We start from the raw sequence: 21955 nt of genomic DNA on the forward strand, positions 1-21955 counted from the left end.
TTTATTCTTTCTTTCTTTTTTTCAGGTGATATCCGGACAGTTGGATCACCCTGATTTTTTGGATGAGGCAAATATCACAAATATTTTTAATCCAGTAATTGGGTGATTCTCTGGGGTGCCTTTTGGGTCATACCTTTTTTTTTATATATACCTCAAATAGTTATATTTCTGATCATTTCATGTGATAGTGGATTAGTCAAACCTTTAAGAAAATGCATTTTCCCACCTCAGGCATGAAATTCTAATCGATATTGAGTGTTTTTTCTTACTGAAAGTTGTTTTGAAGTTCAAACCCGTCACAGACCACTTGGACCCTGTTTAAATATGATTTAAAAAGATTTTCAAGTAAATTCTTGTAGAAGCTTTTCAATGAGATGTTCCCTGTTTGATATCATTTATTGCGTGTAGAATTTTATTTTTAAATACTCACCATTTGAGTACCAAATCAGCTCATGAAAACTTGATCTAACATTGGACTTCATATCTTATCACAAAATATGCATTAACATTAGGATTTAATCAGGCTTTCGCATTTTTTCCGACTGTCCGGAAAATTCTACACACAGCAAAACAAACATTGACCTAATTTGTCTTCTCATCACGAAAATATGAATAAAAACTATCAAATAACAGGGTTGAACTCAGCATAATGGGGTTGGAAATGATAACAGGGTTGAAGTGATGATCATTATTTCAATATAGAATGGATTTATTTATTATTTATTACGGCTTATTTTTTCTTTTTCCCTGCCTCTGTGTCCCTTTTCCACCTTTCACGCTCACTCCTAAGATATTTTTCCCTTCTCTCTGCGTCTGCATCCCTTCTTGCTCTGTACTGTCTTTGCCTCTCTGCCGCTGTTTTTGCCATTGCGATGTCTGAAAATAAAATAGCATAATCGATTATTTCTGACAGTTCACATCACAATACAACAAGTCTACAATTGAGTAATCTACTAAGAAGTGTCAAACATTCAACCCTGTCACAACGATTCAACCCTGTTATAATAAAAATGTGACAGGGTTGAATGTGACTGGGTTGAAGTTTTTGGCTAATATAGCCATAACTCCTTACTTAGCTAAGACATAGCACCACATGGCATTTAGGACATCATAAAATTGTAATGTTTTGCAAAACTATTATTTAATTCTTCTTAAACCGTTGTTTACTATCATTTAGTCATAGAGCAGAGTTGAAATGTTGAGCCTGACAATCTTAATCTGACAGCGAAAAACATGAAATATAGGTAAGAAAAGATACTGACACTTGCCTTTCTTTGCAGCATGTTCTTTAAGAGACTTGTGTGATGTCACTTCCTGGATGAGATGCCACAGGGCTTGATCCATTATTTTTATAGGGGGGTAAATAGTATATCGTGACGGGGTTGAAAACAAACTGGAGGACGTGTGTAAATATTGCAATTTCATATATAATAAATTTTTTTTTATATATATATATATATGTATATTTTAGTTAAAGTAGACCAACATATGATTATATTAGCAGCAACATTTTGGTATTAATTGCACTTTTTATTTGTTTGATATTCAATGAAAATGTAATGATGGTTAGTGAGGACATGCAAACATGCTTGTTGTCTACTACTTAGGCAACCCATTATTTTTAAATTAATAAATAATAATAAATAAATAACAAATTAAAAAAAAGCTATAGCACTGGACAAACCACATGGCATACGCTAACTTTGCATTACTGTCTACTTTCTATGTACAACAGTTCTATCTAATAACGTATTAGACAGGACTGCTAGATAGATCGTAAATTAATGAACACGGAGAATGTGAGCACTGTCAGATCAGGCTCTGGCGTTCTCAACGGCATCAAAATAAAGGTCTGCCGCGTCAAGATAAAAGTCGCAACAACAAGCGCGGCTTACGTCACTTCAGAGTTTCTACTGTCGGTGCGAATGCAACAGGAACCATTAGTTCTCAGGAAACCACCCTGGTGTCTAGTTCCTAGAACTACCCCCGGCGCGAAAGCCCCTAATGACAGAATAGCACTTCTGTGGCCTCTAGAGTAGGCAGTCTTTTCAGACATATGGGGACTCCCCACCCGGAGGGGAGCCAACAGCAACAACCCGGGTGCCGTAGCTACGGCCCTGTGTGACCAGGGGTGATGTGGGACAGGCAACAGAGAGAGCTTGCTCATTGGAAGGTGGCGAGGAGACTTCAAGATTGCATATTCAGGGCAGCACTGAACTTCCTCAGACATACAAGGCCACAAATAACAGTCACGGAGGAGCGAGTGTGGGGTTAGAATTGTTCCATTATTCCAAATAAAAAGAAATATGTTTTTATGTCACAAACAAAACTCGGCCTGGCATTCACTACTTGTGGATCACCGCAGATATTTGTGGACTTTTTGAAACATTTTTTTAAATCTCTTGTGGATCATAATCTATAATGGAACAATACTAACTCCATAAGTCTGATGGAAACGAGAATGAAAGCCTGTTCACCCCAAGGTCGATAACTATAATGGTAACGATAAAGATATAGATCTAAAAATCATACTAAATATTAAATAGCAGTCCACACCACAGCTATAACGATAACGGCACAGAGAAACAATATCGTTGGAATCACTTTCAGAACTTTTTTTTTTTCTAGCTGAAGAATGATAAAAACATTGACAACCAATCAGAATCCATCCTGCTTTAAAGAGCTTGAGCATTTAAAGTGACAGACAAGCACGCGCTTATAATAAACAACAATATCGCCCGCTGGTGTGGACGATAGTTATCGCTATAGTTATCTTTAAAGCTAGTTATCTAGTTATCAATCTTGTGAATGCGCCTAATGCCCACCAGGCCTGGCGAGGGTTCAACCGTCACACCAGATATATTTGAGGTTTAATACTTCATATTGGTGGGGCTGTGGGTAGGGTATCCGGGGTCCGGTGCAGGTTGTTGGTTGAAATAGTGTAAATCGTCACCACTTTTCTCCCCTCTAGCAACACAAGAAAAGAGTGAGTTCTGCTTAAAGGAGAACTCCGGCGCAAAATGAACCTTTGGTCTAATTACACATTGTAACCTAGTCAACCGTTATCTGAGATTTGTTTTCATGATTATCGAATGTAAATAGTTTTAGACAGTTTAATAAGAAGATATTTTATACATACAGTCAACTTCGCGTATACAGGCAGAAGCCATCTTTGAAAAACAGTCTCTACCAGTCGATCTACGAACGCCGATCCAAGTGCGCTGGTGAGATGTGAACGAGCTATAAGTTGTGATAAGGTGAGCGCGAAAAGCAGGCTTGGATCGGCGTTCGTAGATCGACTGGTAGAGACTGTTTTTCAAAGATGGCTTCTGCCATGTATGTATGTATGTATGTATGACTGTATGTAAAAAATATCTTCATATTAAACTGTCTGGACACTGACAAAGTTCTCAATGCTTCAGTTTGAAGGTAGGGACCCTCATTATGCTACCGTGTTAGTGTGGGGCTATTTTGAGCCTTGTTAGTGGTATTAACTAGCGATTTTTATTTGTCATTACTCTATGCCCTACATACTAGCGTTATACTAGCGTTAAAGGCTAAACTGTTTTTAGAGATAAAACTATTTACATTCGATAATCGTGAAAACAAATCTCAGATAACGGTTGAATAGGTAACAATGTGTAATTAGACCAAAGGTTCATTTTGCAACAGGTAGTGTTGGTGGACCAACAGCCTATTGATCCACGTTTAGACCCTCAAGCATCACTTAGCTGGATTTAGCCTATATATTGTCAGTGGTTGGAGTGCATCTTTATTGTAATGTTACTGTATGTTGTTATAAATGCAATTTTATGAACTGAAATGTCCATGTATGTAAAATGAAAACAAATATGCTGCCATCTATTGGCGAAACGTTTGTTTGATAATAGAACTGGGCAATTTGTACAGCATTTCACATTGAATTTAATGTACATTATAGATTAGGACTTTGTTTCAGTCATGATTATTATAAACTGTAAAATGGATTGATTTGTCTAAAACTATAAGTACATCCTTTCAGACTACAGCAAAATACATCAACGCTGTTCATTACACACTGTTTCGGTTCTGATCAGAATCAGAAAGACCTGTTCTAAACACAAGTATCCTATAACACTATACATATAGGCACCCATTGTACATACACTTGGAAATATATGCAGTATTTGATCGTGTCACTTTTTAAAGCTTTCTGTTTATCATTAACCTAAATACACATGCAAATCAGTCTGCGTATGTCAGAGGGGTTTTAATAGTTCATCGTCAGTTCAAGTCCTTAAAGAAGCTTGTAGAACAGAAGAGCATTTTAACAGCATTGAGCTTAGCTTATCACTGCGACTGACCAACATGACAGGGTTAACTGAGGTTATCATAGTCCTTATAAAAGAGACTGTATATTCATCTGATATACTTGGTGACATAATTGATCTTAGAGGATGAGTTTCCCATTTACTCCCTAATATTTCCCTGACAAAGTAAAATCTTTGGGCCTGATAAGCACAAATCTTTGTAACCATTTGTTTCTAATGGGTGTAAACCATTCAAATCAAACTATATACATATTACGCAATGAATATAATACCATAGTACATCACACATTGTAATTACAAAGGCTGTGTGTCATCACTGGTCCGAAATGCAGTCACATACAGACATGAGCTAAGGCCAGATGAGATAACTGAACTATGACATTGCCACTAAAAAGTGCTGTAGAGATTATTGTAAAGATGGCAAAATGGAACTGCCTATAGACGATGGAATGAATAATAGTATTTTATAAAGCACTGGTGATATTTATATCTATATATATATATATAGACAGAGAGAGAGATTATTCATATATATATATATATATATATATATATATATATGTGTGTGTGTGTGTGTGTGTGTGTATTTGTTGCGCTCTGTCAGCATGTCCATGTGACTCTGGGCTGATTGTTTTGTCTGGGCTTTTGTTTGGCAGTGTGGGTGTGATTTTTGTAGCTCATGTTCTAGATTGTTTTGTTTTTAAATGTGGCCTTGGCGAGAGGTATTTGCACGTCACTGTTCAGGACAAATGACTGATTATCCTCCTGGGACCAGCAAAACATGTTTGGGATTTAGAATGTATTTTTTATTTGAAGAAATTATAAGAGGGCACCATATTAGACACTATATATGCTAAACTTAACTTTTTCATTCATAATTAAATGTTAAAAGTTGTAGTTTAGTTTCAATTTTAATCTACAACATATGTAATACTGATATAAAATGTTTCTATATTATATGATTGTTGTATGCAAGGTACTTTAATGTTGATTAAAGACCAATTCATAAAATTAAATGTTTTAGCCCGTTGACACAGAAATCTAAACTTAACAATTTAACTCAACTACTTAACATCAACCCAAACTTCGTACAAACTGTACAAACATTGTACAAATAGAGTGTCTGCATCCATATCTATAATATAAAAATATGTAAGCAAATGTAATTAAATACAAATATTTTAAACAATGTCACCCATAATCAACAATATATATAGGCTATATAGGCTATATATATACATACACACACACACACACACACACACATATATATATATATATATATATATATATATATATACATATATATAGCCTGTAATTTGTTATAATGACGCATCAATAAATTCACCCAACAGAGAACATGAGTGAATTGATTTGTTTACTTTTTTTATATAGCCTATTCATAAAAAAAAAAAAAAAAAAAAAAAAAAAATCACATATGCTGCAATTGATTGTACAAATGCAAAATATAGGCTACATATTATTCTTAGTATCTCCATGAAAAGACCTGAATTTAAACGAGGGCATGTCAGAAAAATAATACAAATAGCCTAAGTCAATAATAAATCAATGCCCAAAAAGAAGTGAAACGTTAATCAGATGCAGTTGCATGCAGTAGGAATAAATAAGCAGTGACGTTTGCTCTCAAGTGTGGTTAAAGTATTTGTAAGCTTCACCTGTAAGTAACAGGAAGTTAAATTACATGCCGAAAAGCTGTCTAAGTAGCCTACTGACAGCAGACCGGCAGCTTACGGCGTAAGAAGATTACCATTTATTTCCTCATTTTCTGGCCTAAGACAGACAGACAGACAGACACACACACACACACACTTCACCCTTGCAGGCTCATATCAGTGGGCGTCACACGAACTCCACCCTCACGGGCGGGAACGGCGCGAGCGGCACCAGGACGCGTCACGCATTCCGTGTCTACATGGCAGGAATCTCCTCATTCCCTGGATCATTCTCTCAGAGATCACGCAGCCGAAGCCATGGATGTCTACTTTCTTCTCCTCGTGTCTTTTCTCTCTGTGTTTCACTTCAGCACTGCTGACCAGCCTTTGGAGGAAACAATCGTTGTCGCAAGTAGGCTAAGCTTATTGTTCTTATTACATTGGATTATTTACAAAATTTGAAATGTTGACCGTGTTTTTTATTGTCGTCTGCATTAAATGTGAATATTTTAAATATCAGAATTTGAAACTGTCATAACAAATAGGATATCCAGGGTATAGCTTTTTATAGGCTACTGTGTAATTATTATTGAGAGATTAGCCTAAGTCGCAGATGCGAGATGTAAGTTAGCCTAAACTTGTAATTATGAGGAAAAAAAGTCAGAATTGTGAGATAAAAAGTCTCAATTTTGAATACTTCACAGAATATACATTTCATATCTAAAAAAAAAAAAAAAAAAAAAAGGTACCATATTGCAACATGGATAAATAAACCATCTTTGTTGTTATCATTTGAAGTAAAGTGCAAGTTTTTCGTGAACACAAACAATGCAAATACATTTCTTCAAAACCAAGTGCTGTCATTAATATTCCCGTGTCTCACAGGAAATGTGGAGCTTCTCGGTGGCTGGATCGACGCCAACCCAGAGAGGGAAGATGTTCAAGAAGCTGCTAAAGAAGCTGTAGAGGCATTCAACACGAAGTCCAAAGCAAAGAAATACTTCAAACTTATCAATATCACATCGGCTCGCACTCAGGTACAGATTTCATAGTTTTATACTGTGCATATGTGTATATTTTGTGTACTAATCAACATTGAATAACAGAGAGTGAACGTTTCTGTGCAGGTAACAAATATGATCAACTACAAAATAGAGGCCACTATTGGAAAGACAAAATGCCGCAAATCAGATGATGCAAATATTGAGGCTTGTGGAATGGCAAAAAAGGTAATTTCTTTTTTATATACTACATTTTTAGTTGATTGTTGCCAGTGTAACAAAAATGCATATATCGTTACTGTACTTTTCGTATTTTTTACTTTTCTTTTTAGCAACTGGCATGCAAGTTTGAGGTAACCCTTAACACAATGAATGATGACCACAAGGTGCAGAAGATGATCTGCAGAAGATCCTCTTGAATTTCACATGGACACCAAGCTGCCACAGTTTTGCACTTTTGGATAGTTGACCAGACCACACGTTCTTTTTCTTAACATAAACGATTTTTTTTCCTGATATATAGCTAATGTAGAATGGATAACTTTTGTAAAAACTTATAATGTGGATTAAAAAAAAACTCCCTTTGAAAGGAATTTTATATTTTGTTAAGTACCTAAAATACTTAAGCTTTTTTATAAAAGGTGAGAATTTTATAGTGAAGTGAGATCAGTATGTATGTAAACTATTCAAAAACAAATTATGTAATGACAAAATGATATGTGATTTTAAGTACATCATTTTCCCAAGAAGGGTTTTAAAGTTAAGTTTAGAATCTGCTGTTGAGAGATGTTTTCCAGAATTCTACGGTAAGCCAGTTGGAACTTATGAAGTCATTTTGCAAACCTTTTTTTTTTTTTTTTACATTTCCAAGAATACAATCTTGAGAGGAAACCACAGTATAGCAATAGAGCTATAATGAATACACAAATAAACTGCAAATCAAATACCAGTATTTTATTTGGTTTCTCGCATGATAAATATTGTAATTACATTTATGTAAAAACTATTTTACATTATATTTACACTACAACCACAAACTTAACAGTAAAGCCATGTTTCAAATGGCCTATATGCACTTTTGAACATCTCACAATCCTGATTTCTGTCCTGAAGACTCCAGTTTCCATCTTATTTTCTCTTTGTACCCTGAGACTTCATGTGGAAAACAGTTTTCCATTGCCAAGACTTCATTTATACAGTTGTCTCGGTTTTGACCGGCATCGTTTTTTTCAAGCACTGCGACAACAGATTCCGTTCCATTTCATACCTGTAAGAAAAAAACACACGTAAGCTTATCAGGCAAAACTAAAGTCATTGGAAAAAGCACATTTTGTTTTTCTTACTTTGCGATTATTCTTTGTTCTTCTTGATGCTCTTGCTCTTCCAGCTTCTGCAGAATTACTCTCAAAATGGGCATCTCTAAATTGAGGTACTGGGCTACCTGTTAAAGCAGTGGGAACAGGACATTAGTTTAACTTTATTTGAGTTGGAAATACACATTTCTGTCATGTCTGGAGAGCTAGTCTTACATCAAGGCTAACTTCCTGTTCGTCTGCATCCATGAGGAACATTTTCATAATTCTGTTTGATGGTCCCTGTAGAACACGTTCCCACAGTGGCAGGTCTGAACTGCTCAACCTTCGTTTCTCTACCAACAATGGATTTAACAATCAGAAATGTGATTCTGTGAATGTCAGCAAAGTCTAAACTCTAGGAAAGAGAATCTTGGAACAAATGTTGGATGAATGATGACATAATTCTTACCAAATATGGATAAAAAAATTGTGTGTGGGGGGGGGGGGGGGGGTATATTATAATTATAAAAGAAACTACTCCCACAATTAGAAGTAAATTAAGATTTAAAACTAGTTTGTTCCTTGTGAATTTTTTTTTTTTGAAAATGTTTTGGAATAAATTGAGGTTGAAAACATTCAACTGAATCAATAATTACCTCCACTTTGATGAATGCAGTAGAGAGCAAATTCATTTGGACTGTTTTCTACCTGCATTAAAAAAAAAATGTGTGAATTTGTCTATCAAAATTAAGGTTGGAAATCATGAGTCAAGTACAACAAAATGGCTGAAATGACTTAGCAAAATTTTAAGTGGGTTATGTATTGAATTGCCAGTAGTAAAAATAATACCTACTTTAAATTTCTGAAGGAGCTGTGTAATGACTTCTTGTGTTGTCATCTTGCTGGTAATGTGCACATTTGTGGTTGCTCCATATGATGGTGTGAAAATAGATGTCTGCATAAACAAAATAAACCAGAATGCTATAAAAAGGCTCACAAAACAAGCACAATCTTCCCCCTTTGTATTCATAGAAGAAAGAAATTTGTACATAAGGGTGAATTAGTAATGACTTTTCATTAATGGGGGAACTTTTCATTTAAATAGTTGGTCTGCTTACAAGACCAGTTTCGAAAATGTGAGGCGCACAGCACTACCGCGATAGCACAGAACGAGCAGTCAGTCAAGTAAACGTCAAATCAGCCTTTTATTAACTTTGTTTACTTTCTGTTAACATTGTGGTAGTTACGGTTCGTGAAGTCGTTAAGCTCCTGGTAACCCGCGAGAGCACCACAAGTTTATCCCCCATCATCACACTCTCCGGGTGTTCAAAGCAACTGTAGCTTTCATCACTACAACTGCCATAGGAAAACAATTCAAAAAAGGCTTTTGGTGTGATCGGGGCCTAAGGGGGGTTATTGCTGCTCTTATCCATGCTAGGTAGAATGGATGCGCATGGGAGTTCTTGCCCAGGATAGAACAAAACCGGCCAATCCTAATTGTATGCTAATTGTCAATCGTATTTGACGATAGTGGTCCTGACAGAAAAATTGTTTAATGAAGACAATACAATTTTTGACTATACAAAATACTATATTAAATTTCTCAGAATTGTGAAATATAAACTCATATATGTCTCAAAAACGTAGTTTGAAATCGCCCTTGTTCTCTACGTCTCAAACTACGTTGTAACCAATCACGTCAATGTGGATGTTAAACAGGAGCGCCTTCAGGTTTCTATGTCTTCAGAGACCGCATTGTGTGTGCTACAAACTTTCTGTCTATTCACTTTGTTTGGAGTTAGAGTTCCAGCTGTCAGTGTGCAAAAAATTCTCAAGTGTGAAAAAAATGAGGAAAACATTAGGCCATTCACCCCTGCTTGTTAAGGCCCCATCCCAGAGTACCAGAGTACGAGATGCATGACTTTTGCTTTGAGTATACTCCTCTTAAATTTGAGCATGGCGAGTGTGAGCCCTGTGAATTGGTAAATGGTAAATGGACTGCATTTATATAGCGCTTTCACAGACCCAATGGCCACCAAAGCGCTTTACATTTGCCTCACATTCACCCATTCACTCACTCATTCACACACCGACGGGCGACGGCAGCCATGCAAGGCGCCATCCAGCTCGTCGTGAGCAGCTAAACCCTAAACTGCCGCCAGTGAATTGCTCACTGTTAAAGTGCCTCGACTTGTCTCACATATTTTCAAGGGCAAGCTCCTACATTGAGATCGTGAAATTCTGCCACAACATAGGAAGTTCCTGAGGTTTGCTTTCAGGGGCAAAGCTTACCAATATTGGGTTCATCCATTCGGCCTAGCCTTGTCAGCCCACACATACACAAAATGCATGGATGCAGCTCTTGCTCCGCTGCGATTCGACATCGTAATGTCGTCCTCACTCATCTGGTTTCTCTGGGGTTGTGACTCAGCGTCAAGAAATGCATTCTCTCTCCTGCCCAGAGGAAAACGTACTCGCAATCGGTCACCTTGTGGTCACACACAACTGTATCCCGCACATTTCAAGACCATTTTACACACCCTGAGTGATAGCAGGCTTGGTAAGGAAATTACTCTGCATCACTTTCAAAGATTTGTAGGTCTTATGGCAGCTGCATCCATTGTGATAGCTATTGGCCTTTTGCACATAAGACTGTTTCAATTGTGGCTCAAAGCCAGGGGATTTCATTCGAGGGCTGATCCTCAAAGACAAATAAGGTTTATGCGCCGCGGGCTTCATCACCCGTTCTATGTGGCTCAGATCCCAGTTCCTATCCTTATAATAATAATAATAATTAATCACATTTATATAACGCTTTTCTGGACACTCAAAGCGCTAACCCTACCCTAACCCTAACCCATCCTTGGTTCCCACCCTCGTCTTGTAATCGCAAAATGCTAATGACAGACGCATCCCGTACGGGCTGGGGAGCGGTCTTAGATGGCCGTCCAGTCCCAGGGACTGGAGTGGCCATCTCGATTGGCACATCAATTGTCTCAAGTTGATGGCTGTATTTCTGGCAGAGATGGGGACTCGAGTTTGAGACTCGGACTCGAGTGCGACTTAAGTCGCACACACAGTGACTTCAGACTCGACTTGATACTCGTCCTCGAAAGACTTCAGACTCGACTCGGACTCGAGCTGCGGGACTCGTGAACAATGTTTATTTTTAGGAAACGTCTGATGAGCTCTCTGTTATTCCCCTCCCTCCGATCCGTTACCTAAAATCTGCCTGTACGTGCGCGTGGCCACACATGAGAGGACAACAAACAAACATGTCGACTGCACCGGCCGCTGCTGTGCCATTCATCGTAAGCTTTGGGTTTAAAAACTTCAAACAAGACGGGCCAAATAAAAGAAGCGCTCAATGCAAAATATACGGTATCTGCGCGCGCGTGCACCTCATGGTGTTCCATGAGGGAGAGAGAGCGCGAGAGGTATGGGTGAACGAGAGAGAGAGAGAGAGAGAGAGAGAGAGAGAGAGAGAGAGAGAGAGAGAGAGACGTGCGAGAGGTAGTGCGGCGCGAATGCGCTACGGCGCTCTGCAATCAAATACGATTTTAAATAGGCTTAGTAAAAATAAAATAAAAAATCGAAAATCAATGTGTGGTGGTCAGTCAGTGTTGATATTGTGGCGGGCCGCAACTATGTATTTCACATAATTTGGTTCCAATAGTGCATAGCTGTCAACCCTCCCGTTTTTTCCGAGTTTCTCACGTATTTTAGCTCTTTTCCCGCTGTCTTCCCGTTTTAGTATTTTCCCGTAAAATATCCCGTATTTTTACGCTCTGATTGTGTGAGACGTACAAGCTCGGGCAGATTCGGCTTGAAGTCGTTCATCCCCGGATGCGGCGCCGCGCGCGCTGTTACAAAAAAAGCTGTGCACACAGCCAAGCGAAATGGGGTCTTGCGCACCCAGCGCGTAATTTTTGCCGCGCTCGTGCGGACGCGTCGAGTATAAACAAGGCTTTACTCGGTGTGAGCCTATTTTTTACAGTCTATGGTGTCAGCGCGCGCCGCACGCTTTGATCAGTAAAGGAGCACAGACCTCTCCCTAATCATCTCCAGCAGCCCCCGAAGCACCACCGTTTCCCTCGTAAGCTGATATTAGTATTTAAACATTCTCTGATAAAAAATGTTAAAAAAAATGACACACTGTTTCTTTCTCTCATACACACACACACACACACACACACACACACACACACACACACACACACACACACACACACACACACACACACACACACACACACACACACACACTCTCTCTTTCTCTCTCACTCATATGTAGTTATAAACTCTTTAGACTTTTAATGATTAGTGCTTTATTTGTAAAGTTTGTGGGTAAGAATTATGTCAAAAAAATCCTTTATTTTGGGGATGGATTCCGGGAAATCTCCCTTATATTCAATGTTAAATGTTGACAGCTATGCAATAGTGTTTTGCATTTAGCTACACTGTGATGTTTTACACTATGTGCCAAATTTTAGTGCTGTGAGGTAGGCTATAACATTTTCTATATTTGGTCTTATGGCTCCAGCTCCACAGAGCCAGCACAATAGGAGCCAAGGCCTTTCATTATAATTCAGCAACAGACATGAGAGTCCTTTTTCTTCAGAACCTCAATTTTTACAGATGCAGATATTAACTTAAAAGTAAAGCATTCTTGGTGTTTTTGTAATGTTGAAATAGCCTGTTTACACTGATTATATACCTAAATCAAAGCTGATACTGTATGCTAATAGATAAAGGAGTCATAATAACATTACATGCTTTGAATTCCTTATATATAGCTATGAAGTGTTCTAAGCAGCCTGGATGGGTCGCTGTACGTGATGCAACACTTATTATAACCACAAGAGACTTGAGACTTGACTTGGACTCTAGTTCAGAGACTTGAGACTTGACTTGGACTCTAGCTCAAAGACTTGAGACTTGACTTGGACTCTAGCTCAAAGACTTGAGACTTGACTTGGACTCTAGTTCAGAGACTCGTGAGCATCTCTGATTTCTGGCCCTGAAGGACTTCCTCAAGCAGTTAAGGGGCTACAATATCCTAGTGCAGGTGGTCAACACTACGGTAGTCTACTTAAACTGTGTTCTTGTCGTCTGAACAGGCTAGCCCCGCAGGTTCTGCTTTGGGGACAAGTTTCTGTCCTTCAGGGTGATTTACATTCCTGGACATTTGAATGTGGGAGCAGATTTATTATCTAGACAGGCTGTGACAAAAGGGGAATGGAAACTCCAAGTCGTCACCTTTATTTATATAGTGCTTTTTACACTATACAGATTGTTTCAAAGCAGCTTTATAGTGATAACAGAAAAATAATGCAACAAAGTTTGTTTCAGCTATGCAGCAGATCTAGAAGAAAGTATTTTGATAGTCCAGCTTAAGTTCAGTGATGGTTCACAGGGTTCCCACGGGTCCTTGAAATCCTTTAAAGTTTGTGAATATGAAAAAAAGATTTCTAGCCCCTGGAAAGTTTTTGAAAATAAACATACATAGATACAGGCCCTTAAAGTGCTTGAAATTATTTTGTGCAAGAAGTTTTCTGTAAAATATTCCACATTCCCTCCGGTCCGCTAATGTTATTTCGTCAACCCATCGTGGCCTATGCATACTAGTTTGCTTGATTTATGTTAGTTACATGCATTTACGTGTTGCGTTAAGTGTTTCCTGCATGAGGTACTTTGTGTTGTACGTTGCCATGACGTTCATGCACGCCAAACTGTAACAATGTATCTTACAAGGTAACACGATGTAACCTTGTTCTCACGTGAAATGTGTCCCCACATTAAGTCCTTGAATTTGAGGGTATTGGACCTGAAAAGTCCTTGAAAGGTCCTTGAATTTGAAGTTAACAAAGGTGTGGGAGCCCTGGGTTAATTTTTGTTCTTAAAAAGTGATTAATTTAGTTCCTTTATCTATACAGCCGCTTTGGAGGAAACATTGATTTCACCCCGACACAAACACAAACTCCACCCCAAGATAGTCAAACAGGTATGGGAAAGATTCTACGAAGCAGAAGTGAACCTCTTCACATCTCAAGAGACAATGCAATTATCGAACAGGAGGAACCCTCAGGCATTTCATCCCCGGCCCGAGCTGTGAAACCTTCATGTTTGGCCACTGAGGGAGACCAATTGAGGGACGCTGGGCTTCCAGCTGACGTTGTACAGACTAATCTCAGTGCTAGGGCTCCCTCCACAAGAAGAATCTATTCCACTAAATAGGGTGTCTTTGAAAGGTGGTGCACTGCACGCCGTTCTGACCCAGTCCTCTGCTAGATTGTTTCAGTACTGAAGTTTTTGCAGGAGAAATTATCAGCAGGCACATGCCCTGCCACTCTCAGGGTTTTTGTGGCCGCCATATTGGCTTGCAACGCCCTGATTAACGGGGTGCCAGTCAGGAAGCACCCTCTGATCACCCGTTTCATTCGTGGGGCCAGGCGACTGAGACCTGCCGTTAGAGCAATGATCCCTTCGTGGGATTTAGCCATAGTCCTCAAGGGTCTGGTCGAGACCCCATTTGAACCTCTAGACCCTAAAGATTTCCTCATGGTTATTACTTCACTAAAGAATTGGGGGTTTGCAAGCTCTGTCGACCTCACCATCCTGGGTAGACTTTGCCCCCGGAATGGTCAAAGCTATTTTGCCTCCTCACTCTCATTATCTACCTAAAGTTCCATTCTCGACTATGCATCCGGGTCATTCTTAAAGCTTTCTGTCCTCCGCCTTTCACTACACAGAAGCAGGAGAAACTTGACCGAATGTGTTTAATACGTGCTCTTCAGACTTACGTCCACCGCACTAGCCAGTGGTTTAAGTCAGAGCAACTCTTCATTTGCTATGGGTGTCGTAACCTGGGGGCGGCCTCCACTAAGCAAACAATGTCACACTGGGTGAGGGATACTATTACCCTAGCATACAAGATGTGGGGTCAAGCTTCCCCTCTAGGAGTTAGGGCTCATTCTACCAGGGGAGTTGCTTCCTCCAAAAGCTTTAGCAAGGGTCCTCTCCGTACACATTCATCAGATTGTATAGCTTGTATGCTCATGCTGCTTGAGTTATCCCAAGCTTCCTTGGCGTGTTTGCCACACACTCACAACTGGTCAAACAAAATGTTTTCCCATAGCGCTATGAGCGCAGCATCTTGTTCCCGCTTTTTCAGGGAACAGGGTTACAGTCAAGTAACCTGAGACATTATCTTGGTATATTTTTCTGTTAATATGAAAAATCAGGTACATTTAGCAATATAGTGGGTAAATTATGTATATGATGTATTTTACAATGTTATAATAAACTAAATGCCTTTCTCCACTGACGTTCTAAGTTGTTCAAAGCGTTTCTAAGGATACTGATATTTAGAAGGCAGCTGTCTGAACCTGGGATGGTGAATGGGATCATGGTTTGTGTAACATCAACACATTATTAGATGTTTGATAACGTAGTCAAGCAAAAGGCTAATCATTTTCATTACTGTGATGTGCCCGATGCTGTATAGAGCAATACATAAAACACATTACCATTCTGATGCATTGACTTGTATACGAGCCTGTAATTCACTCTTCCACTACTTCTGAATCAGTTTCTGGTTCAAACATACATGGCTGATTTAAACCAGTATTTCTACTTGCCATTGTGCAGCTTTTTCTACAGTAAAGTGGACCAAGTGAATTGGGTATTCTGAGCTTGTGTGATTGCATGGAGGTGGGGCTAATTTGCATATTCATGAGTCCGCATATACTAAATGAAGCATTCAATGTTAATTCAAAGTTGATACAAGACCTTATTGCACCCATGTTGAAAGGCAAGACGTTGAAACAACGTTGCAATGCCAACTTTGATTTAATTAGCAAAATTGAAACATAGGCCTATTTCAACATTGATTCAACCAAAGCAGATTTACATAAAACTCGACAATCATGGTGAAATACGTTGATGCTAGTACAAGTTCAAATTTGAAGTTAAAAAGTTCACAAAACATATTCCCCTTTGGACTTTTACAGATTTATGTATTAATTATGTGTATTTCAAAAGTTAAAACATACCTATCAAAGCAATAATACTAACAATATTATTGATAATTTACATCTGGCTTCAATGTTGGTCATGGTAGAAAAGGTACAGACCTTGTAGTTGTAGAAGTGTCCATTGATGGAGAAGCGATTATTTCTGTTCCTCTGACTTTCTACCATCTTCTTACTTTTCACCCTCATTTTCACCAGCGAGGCATCACTCACGGTACGGGTCAGATATGAACTTTCTTCAATGGTAGGCACAGCCCGGGAAGGCCTTAAAGTCTTGCTCTCGTATGCGATGTAGCCTTAAAGAGAGATTTAGTTAATTAAAGGTGTAATGCCATTTTTAATGCAGAAATCAAACTGCATGATATTAAGTAGGCCTAATTATACTGTTGTTCGTTATATGTATTTTCTTTAAGAAAACGTGTGTTTACAAACACATGTTGCCATAGTGCTAATTCCACTGTTATCAAATAGAGCGCAACAGTAAAGTAAAAACTCCATTTGTTTTCTCCATAGAAAAAAGCAACATGTGGAAAAAGATCTTGTTAGCTCCGCCCACTCCCATAAATCACTGCAAATGTCTTAATCGAATCGATCTCCATTCGCTCTCAAAATACTTAAATACTGTTTGTATTTAAGCATATTTTGCAATAATCTTAAAATATATTGTTTCAACATTTGTGGTTGAGTAATTTTATATTTCTCCATCGTTTTTAATTAAATTATGCTGTTTGCAATGCTTCATGGGATTGTAGTTCTTTCCCTCATAAAGCCGTAAAGTTCACAGTCTTGTACCTTTGTATTTTGATTCGCATTTTAAATACTGCTTCAAATCAAAGTTTGTAGCTAGATGTGATTCACTTGTTCGTAACTGGTTCATGGCTTTGAACTCTTTAACGAAAACTTTAAAATCCCAATGGGGAAAAAATTCTGGAAAAAATACTTCCAGAACCAGTGCCGCTGAAAAAGTGTGGGGGCGCTAATGCACTCTATACTGAGTGCACTTGTAACACAAGTATAAGAACCTTGAGTAGGATGTTCAGGTTTCGTGGATTCAGCTTCCTCCAGTTCATCAATACGAAGATCATCAAATTCTCCCCATCGTGTCATACCCCTAATGGAACATGACATTTTATTAAATCACAAGCATGTACTCTAATGATAAAGCATAAAAAGACAAAATCTTTAACAATGATTTCTAGGTCATTTTGTCATGTTGAGACTGTACAAATGGCTTAATCTCATCTAAGACAGAAAGTTTGTTTTGTGTCCACTGGCTTCCTGTTATAATCTTTCCTCAGCCATTTTTTTATTCAGACTTACATGTTCAAACCTTATCTTCCCACTGTAGATAAACTCATTGTTTAGTTAGTTCTGTTCTGTTCAAAATTGGACTACAAGATTGTGCTGTGAATTCTGATTCAATAATGATTGAACTTAATTCATGTTATAAGTATTTAATGACTTGCTTTTTAAAAGCAAACAACTCTTGTTTGATTAAAAAAAACTGACAAGAGTTTATTTTCATCATGTAAATTTCATTCAAAAGTGATAATTCTGTCATCATTTACTCTCAAGTTGTTCCAAACCTGTATGATCTCTTTCTTCTGTTGAAAATAGATATTTTGAAGAATGTTGGAAACCAGGCAATTGATGGACCTCATTGACTTTCATAGTATTTCTGTTTCTACTATGGAAGTCAATGGGGTCCATCAGTGGGGTCTAGTTACCAGAATTCTTTAAAATATCTAATAATACAATATCTAACAGAAAAAAGAAACTTGTACAGGTTTGGAACAACTTGAGGGTGAGTAAATGATGACAATTTTTTATTTTTTGGGTGAACTATCCCTTAAGGATATTAAATTATTACGTACTTATTTATATTCATATACTCATTTACATATGAGTAATGTTTGGCAGATATTTTAAAGGTTATAGTCATTCTCTTTCTGGAAATAAACCAAAAAAATATTGACGACTCATCAAATGCTTATCCAAATGTTGTTCAATCAAATGCTCTCTATTGGATGAGAATGTTCCTCCCCTAATTCCACATACAAGAAGCAAATCATGTTTATGATGTAATCCAAATGCAAACTAAAACTAAAGGCTAGAGATTATGTCCCATTCCATATTTGTTTCAGTAGAAAATACATCAACACAGCATCACTTGGTTTCATGGGGTCTTTTCATGGGTTACCATGAACTCAAAATGGACAATTCTTATTTTTTTAATGAAATATTACAGTAGTATAAATCATTTTCAATTCATGTGCCTCGTAGTCTTTAATCAAAATCACTCCCCTTCCCTCTTGCAGCATCTCTTCTTTGATGATGTGTTTACTGGCGTGAGGGCGGAGCAACCTGTCACTCACATGAGATCCACCAATCGCAAACCACAACCATTCAATCAATTCCAAAATCAAGTTTTTCTTGTCTGAGAATCAGTTTCACTCGGATATACGGCACATTAGAGAAGAAAAGACTATTGCAATGTATGTTTCATGCCAAATTTAAACTCTGGCCCCATATAGATCCATTGTACAGTACAGGAGTCAACTTTCCAGGCCACTGATATTGTCAATAAGAGTTTAGGCTTCATTGAACCTGAAATATTCCTTTAAATAGACCAGAACATCTTAGCCTTTTTTTTTTTTTACAGCTTTTCCCTTTAACTGAAAAGATGTCACATGCAACACACCACTGGTTTTTACACATAAATAATGGAATGCAATGTACCTTTTATTTCCGAGTGGACTCATGGGGTCTGGTGACTTGACTGACGACTCATTTGTAAATATCGGTTTCTCATCTTGTATTTGTAACTGAATGGGTTTCTTCACACCCCAGGAAATGCCAAGGATGCCCTCAAATGTCACCTTCCCTTCATTCTATAAAAGCAGACATGGCACGGCCATTACTGATCTGCTATTCTGTTCTGTCCCAGCAGAGGGCAGGGCAATGCTGTTTATGGCAAATTATGATCATAGGCCCAAAGTCCACACACAGGTGCAAAACCACATGGTACAGTCAAATACCCTCTAGAATGGTCAAACTTGTCTCACATGTATTACTTGAGCATTAGTAATGTAATGAATGCATTATCTACATAAAGGTATGATGATTTACCTCATAGACAGTGAGCTGCAGGTGTGTTGTGTCTTTAAGAAAGCAGTTGTAGGTGTTCAATAAAGAGGAAAACTGAGCCCTTTGAATCCAGAAAAGAAATCAGTAAGAAAGATACTTGTACTCCATACTCCACTTTAGACATTCATTGGTTGACTACATGTCAACCTATTCTACAAACCCAAACACCTAACCCTAACAGTCTATTAATACTCAATGAGAGTTAGTTGACATGTAGTTGCAAGGTTACTTATAGATAGTAGAAGTGGACCATAGTGTAACCAATAATAAACTTGAATGATGAAAACTGAGCAAAACAAAGATATATGTGTGTAAGACTACTCACCTGGAGCACGATTTTCCGGCACCAATTAGAACAACAGAGTTTGACTGACCCGCATTCATTTCAACCGACTAACCCGATCTACAAAGAAAGTACATTTTTTCAAGCACCATTAAAACATACTGATGACACACTCAAGCCATGAACACATTCAAGTCAAGACTGCTGTATCCCTCTCAAGATATTTATTCAGATGAGTTCCAGCTGTGTCCAAACACGTTTTTTTCGTCAGCATTAGTCTCTGGTATTTGAGAGATGCGTCCACGCTAATGTGTCATTAGCAATCAGACCCTTTCAAAACGCTGTGCTTTAAAAACTCTAAAGCCTGAGGCCATTGGAGGAAAAAACAGACTGGCAGGTCTTGTGTGTTTAGGATTGTTTGAGTTGTACTTTCACTTTGCTTGCTCAGTCCCAGCAGGAACATTGAGTGAATTTGTGCATTAGAGGGAGTGGTGTGGTTTTTCAAGTTAGAGCACGCTCTCTACAAACCACAGATACAAATCCAAACAGCTTTGACTGACAAAAGATCTGTGCATCTGTATGTAAATACGTCTGGCAGCGGCCCTTTGCCAATGCAATCACACAAACAATGGCTTGAAACAACATTGACATTTAAAGCCACAGCGTGTGTTTGATTCAATTCAGAACTCATTTTAGATAAAGACACAAGCCCCTTGTGTATAATCATAACATTAACTTCTTACTTCATTATACAAAAGCATACTTTCTCATAAACAAACTTGATTTAACTCGGTAGCACTATTTTACAGTACTTCTTTCACGTTACATGTAGTAATAACTACAAATAATGCAATAAGTAAGCCTAAACCAATCCCTATCCCTAACCCTAAGTAAATATAATTATTACTCAGGACTTAATTACACTGTAACACGAACACCTTCAAATAAAGTGTAACCGTAACTCTTTAAACACAATACTGTAGTGGCACATGAACACCCTCACAGTTCACTCACCTGCTGTCTGATTAGATCCAGTGTCAGTGGACTTTACAGAGGAAGGGGTCACATATCTCTTCCCAAACGGCCACGGCTATAGCAGTGTCACAGCCCTGGACAGAATGAAGAGCCACAGTCCCTGTCAGGTGTTTTCCTGACTATGACAATGTTGTGCTGTAACTTGATCCAACTCACCTCTTCTCCAGGGCTTTCTGGGAATGCCTGTCAATGCAGTGAATGCATGAACACACCCATAGGTATGAATCCCATAGGTTTGAATTTGTCGGCGGAACAGGAAGTTTTTGATTTATTAGTGACGCACTGGCCTCAGATGTCGACAGTGGGCTGTTTCTTAGTTCTAATATCATTTAGCTTAAAGGTTTTTGTGCAGGGTGTGAGGTTTATGGGAAATTAATTTAATGAAGAGGTCTGGAAATCTATTCACTTTCTTTTGGTACATTTGTTTTGATTAATATAGTCTTTCATAATTATTCACAAAGCTACATATTTGATAGGGTTATCATAATAGTAACATTTCCTCAGTCAATAATAATAATACCAGATAAATATATTTGTAAAACACACTACCGTTCTAAAGTTTGCGGTTGGTAAGTTTCTTTAATGTTTTTGAAAGATATTTCTTATGCTTATTAAGGCATCATTTGTTTGATCAAGCAGTGAAAACAGCAATATTGTGAAATAGTAATATTTAAATATTTGTTTCTATTTGAATATATTTCCTGTGGAGCAAAAAAATAAAAAGAAACATAAAAAATAATTAAAAATAGAATAAAAGTTATGCAGGGAGACAGAGATTATTTAATAATTAGAAATAATAATAAAAAGTAAAATTAAATTACTTAAATTAAGGCCATACTTAAAGGCCATACTTTTAAATCTTTTAATTTTTTGTTAACATAAACAATGAGCAATTTATTTTTAATATAATGTTTAAAAATGTTTATAGTTCTTCGTTAGTTCACAGTACATCAACTAATGTGAACAGATACAACCTTTGATTTTAAAACGCATTAAATGTTGAGACTAAGGGGGCTTTCACACTAGCACTTTTGGTGCGCACCCGGGTTCGAATGACGTCAGAGTTCGGTTCGTTTGGATGATGTGAACGCTGTCTTCCGAACTCGGGTGCGTACCTGCCAACCGTACTCGGGTCTGCTTAAAAAGGTGGTCTGGGGTACGGTTCATGTGAACTCCCA

General features: G+C 38.0%; 2 protein-coding genes across 2 annotated transcripts; one reads left to right on the plus strand and one right to left on the minus strand.

The window, feature by feature from the left end:
- Nucleotides 1-6204: 6204 nt before the first annotated feature.
- On the plus strand, nucleotides 6205-7936 carry si:busm1-57f23.1 (uncharacterized protein LOC368621 homolog). The gene is made up of 4 exons (XM_056252044.1): nucleotides 6205-6395; nucleotides 6869-7020; nucleotides 7111-7212; nucleotides 7317-7936. Exons 1-4 carry the CDS (start codon nucleotides 6302-6304, stop codon nucleotides 7401-7403), a joined length of 435 nt encoding a protein of 144 aa, XP_056108019.1. The 5' UTR covers nucleotides 6205-6301; the 3' UTR covers nucleotides 7404-7936.
- Nucleotides 7924-20971, minus strand: rassf6 (Ras association domain family member 6). Its single transcript, XM_056252041.1, has 11 exons — nucleotides 20757-20971; nucleotides 19785-19862; nucleotides 19442-19520; nucleotides 19052-19203; nucleotides 17335-17423; nucleotides 16415-16608; nucleotides 9129-9234; nucleotides 8936-8983; nucleotides 8514-8632; nucleotides 8328-8425; nucleotides 7924-8251 (listed from the first exon to the last, which is right to left on the minus strand). Exons 2-11 carry the CDS (start codon nucleotides 19841-19843, stop codon nucleotides 8176-8178), a joined length of 1020 nt encoding a protein of 339 aa, XP_056108016.1. The 5' UTR covers nucleotides 19844-19862; nucleotides 20757-20971; the 3' UTR covers nucleotides 7924-8175.
- Nucleotides 20972-21955: the final 984 nt, after the last annotated feature.

Source organism: Rhinichthys klamathensis, unplaced genomic scaffold, assembly GCF_029890125.1.
Source record: "Rhinichthys klamathensis goyatoka isolate OS25496 unplaced genomic scaffold, OSU_Roscu_1.1 h1tg000091l_1, whole genome shotgun sequence".
In the NCBI taxonomy this organism is placed as follows: Eukaryota; Metazoa; Chordata; class Actinopteri; order Cypriniformes; family Leuciscidae; genus Rhinichthys; species Rhinichthys klamathensis.

Coding starts and splice junctions, on each gene's coding strand:
- si:busm1-57f23.1 (XM_056252044.1), top strand. CDS start 6,302: ATGGATGTCTACTTTCTTCTCCTCGTGTCTTTTCTCTCTGTGTTTCAC. Junction 6,396..6,868: donor GGAAACAATCGTTGTCGCAA/GTAGGCTAAGCT, acceptor CGTGTCTCACAG/GAAATGTGGAGCTTCTCGGT. Junction 7,213..7,316: donor CTTGTGGAATGGCAAAAAAG/GTAATTTCTTTT, acceptor TTTTCTTTTTAG/CAACTGGCATGCAAGTTTGA.
- rassf6 (XM_056252041.1), bottom strand. CDS start 19,843: ATGAATGCGGGTCAGTCAAACTCTGTTGTTCTAATTGGTGCCGGAAAA. Junction 19,204..19,441: donor TGCAGCTCACTGTCTATGAG/GTAAATCATCAT, acceptor CTGCTTTTATAG/AATGAAGGGAAGGTGACATT. Junction 17,424..19,051: donor AGTCCACTCGGAAATAAAAG/GTACATTGCATT, acceptor ATGTTCCATTAG/GGGTATGACACGATGGGGAG.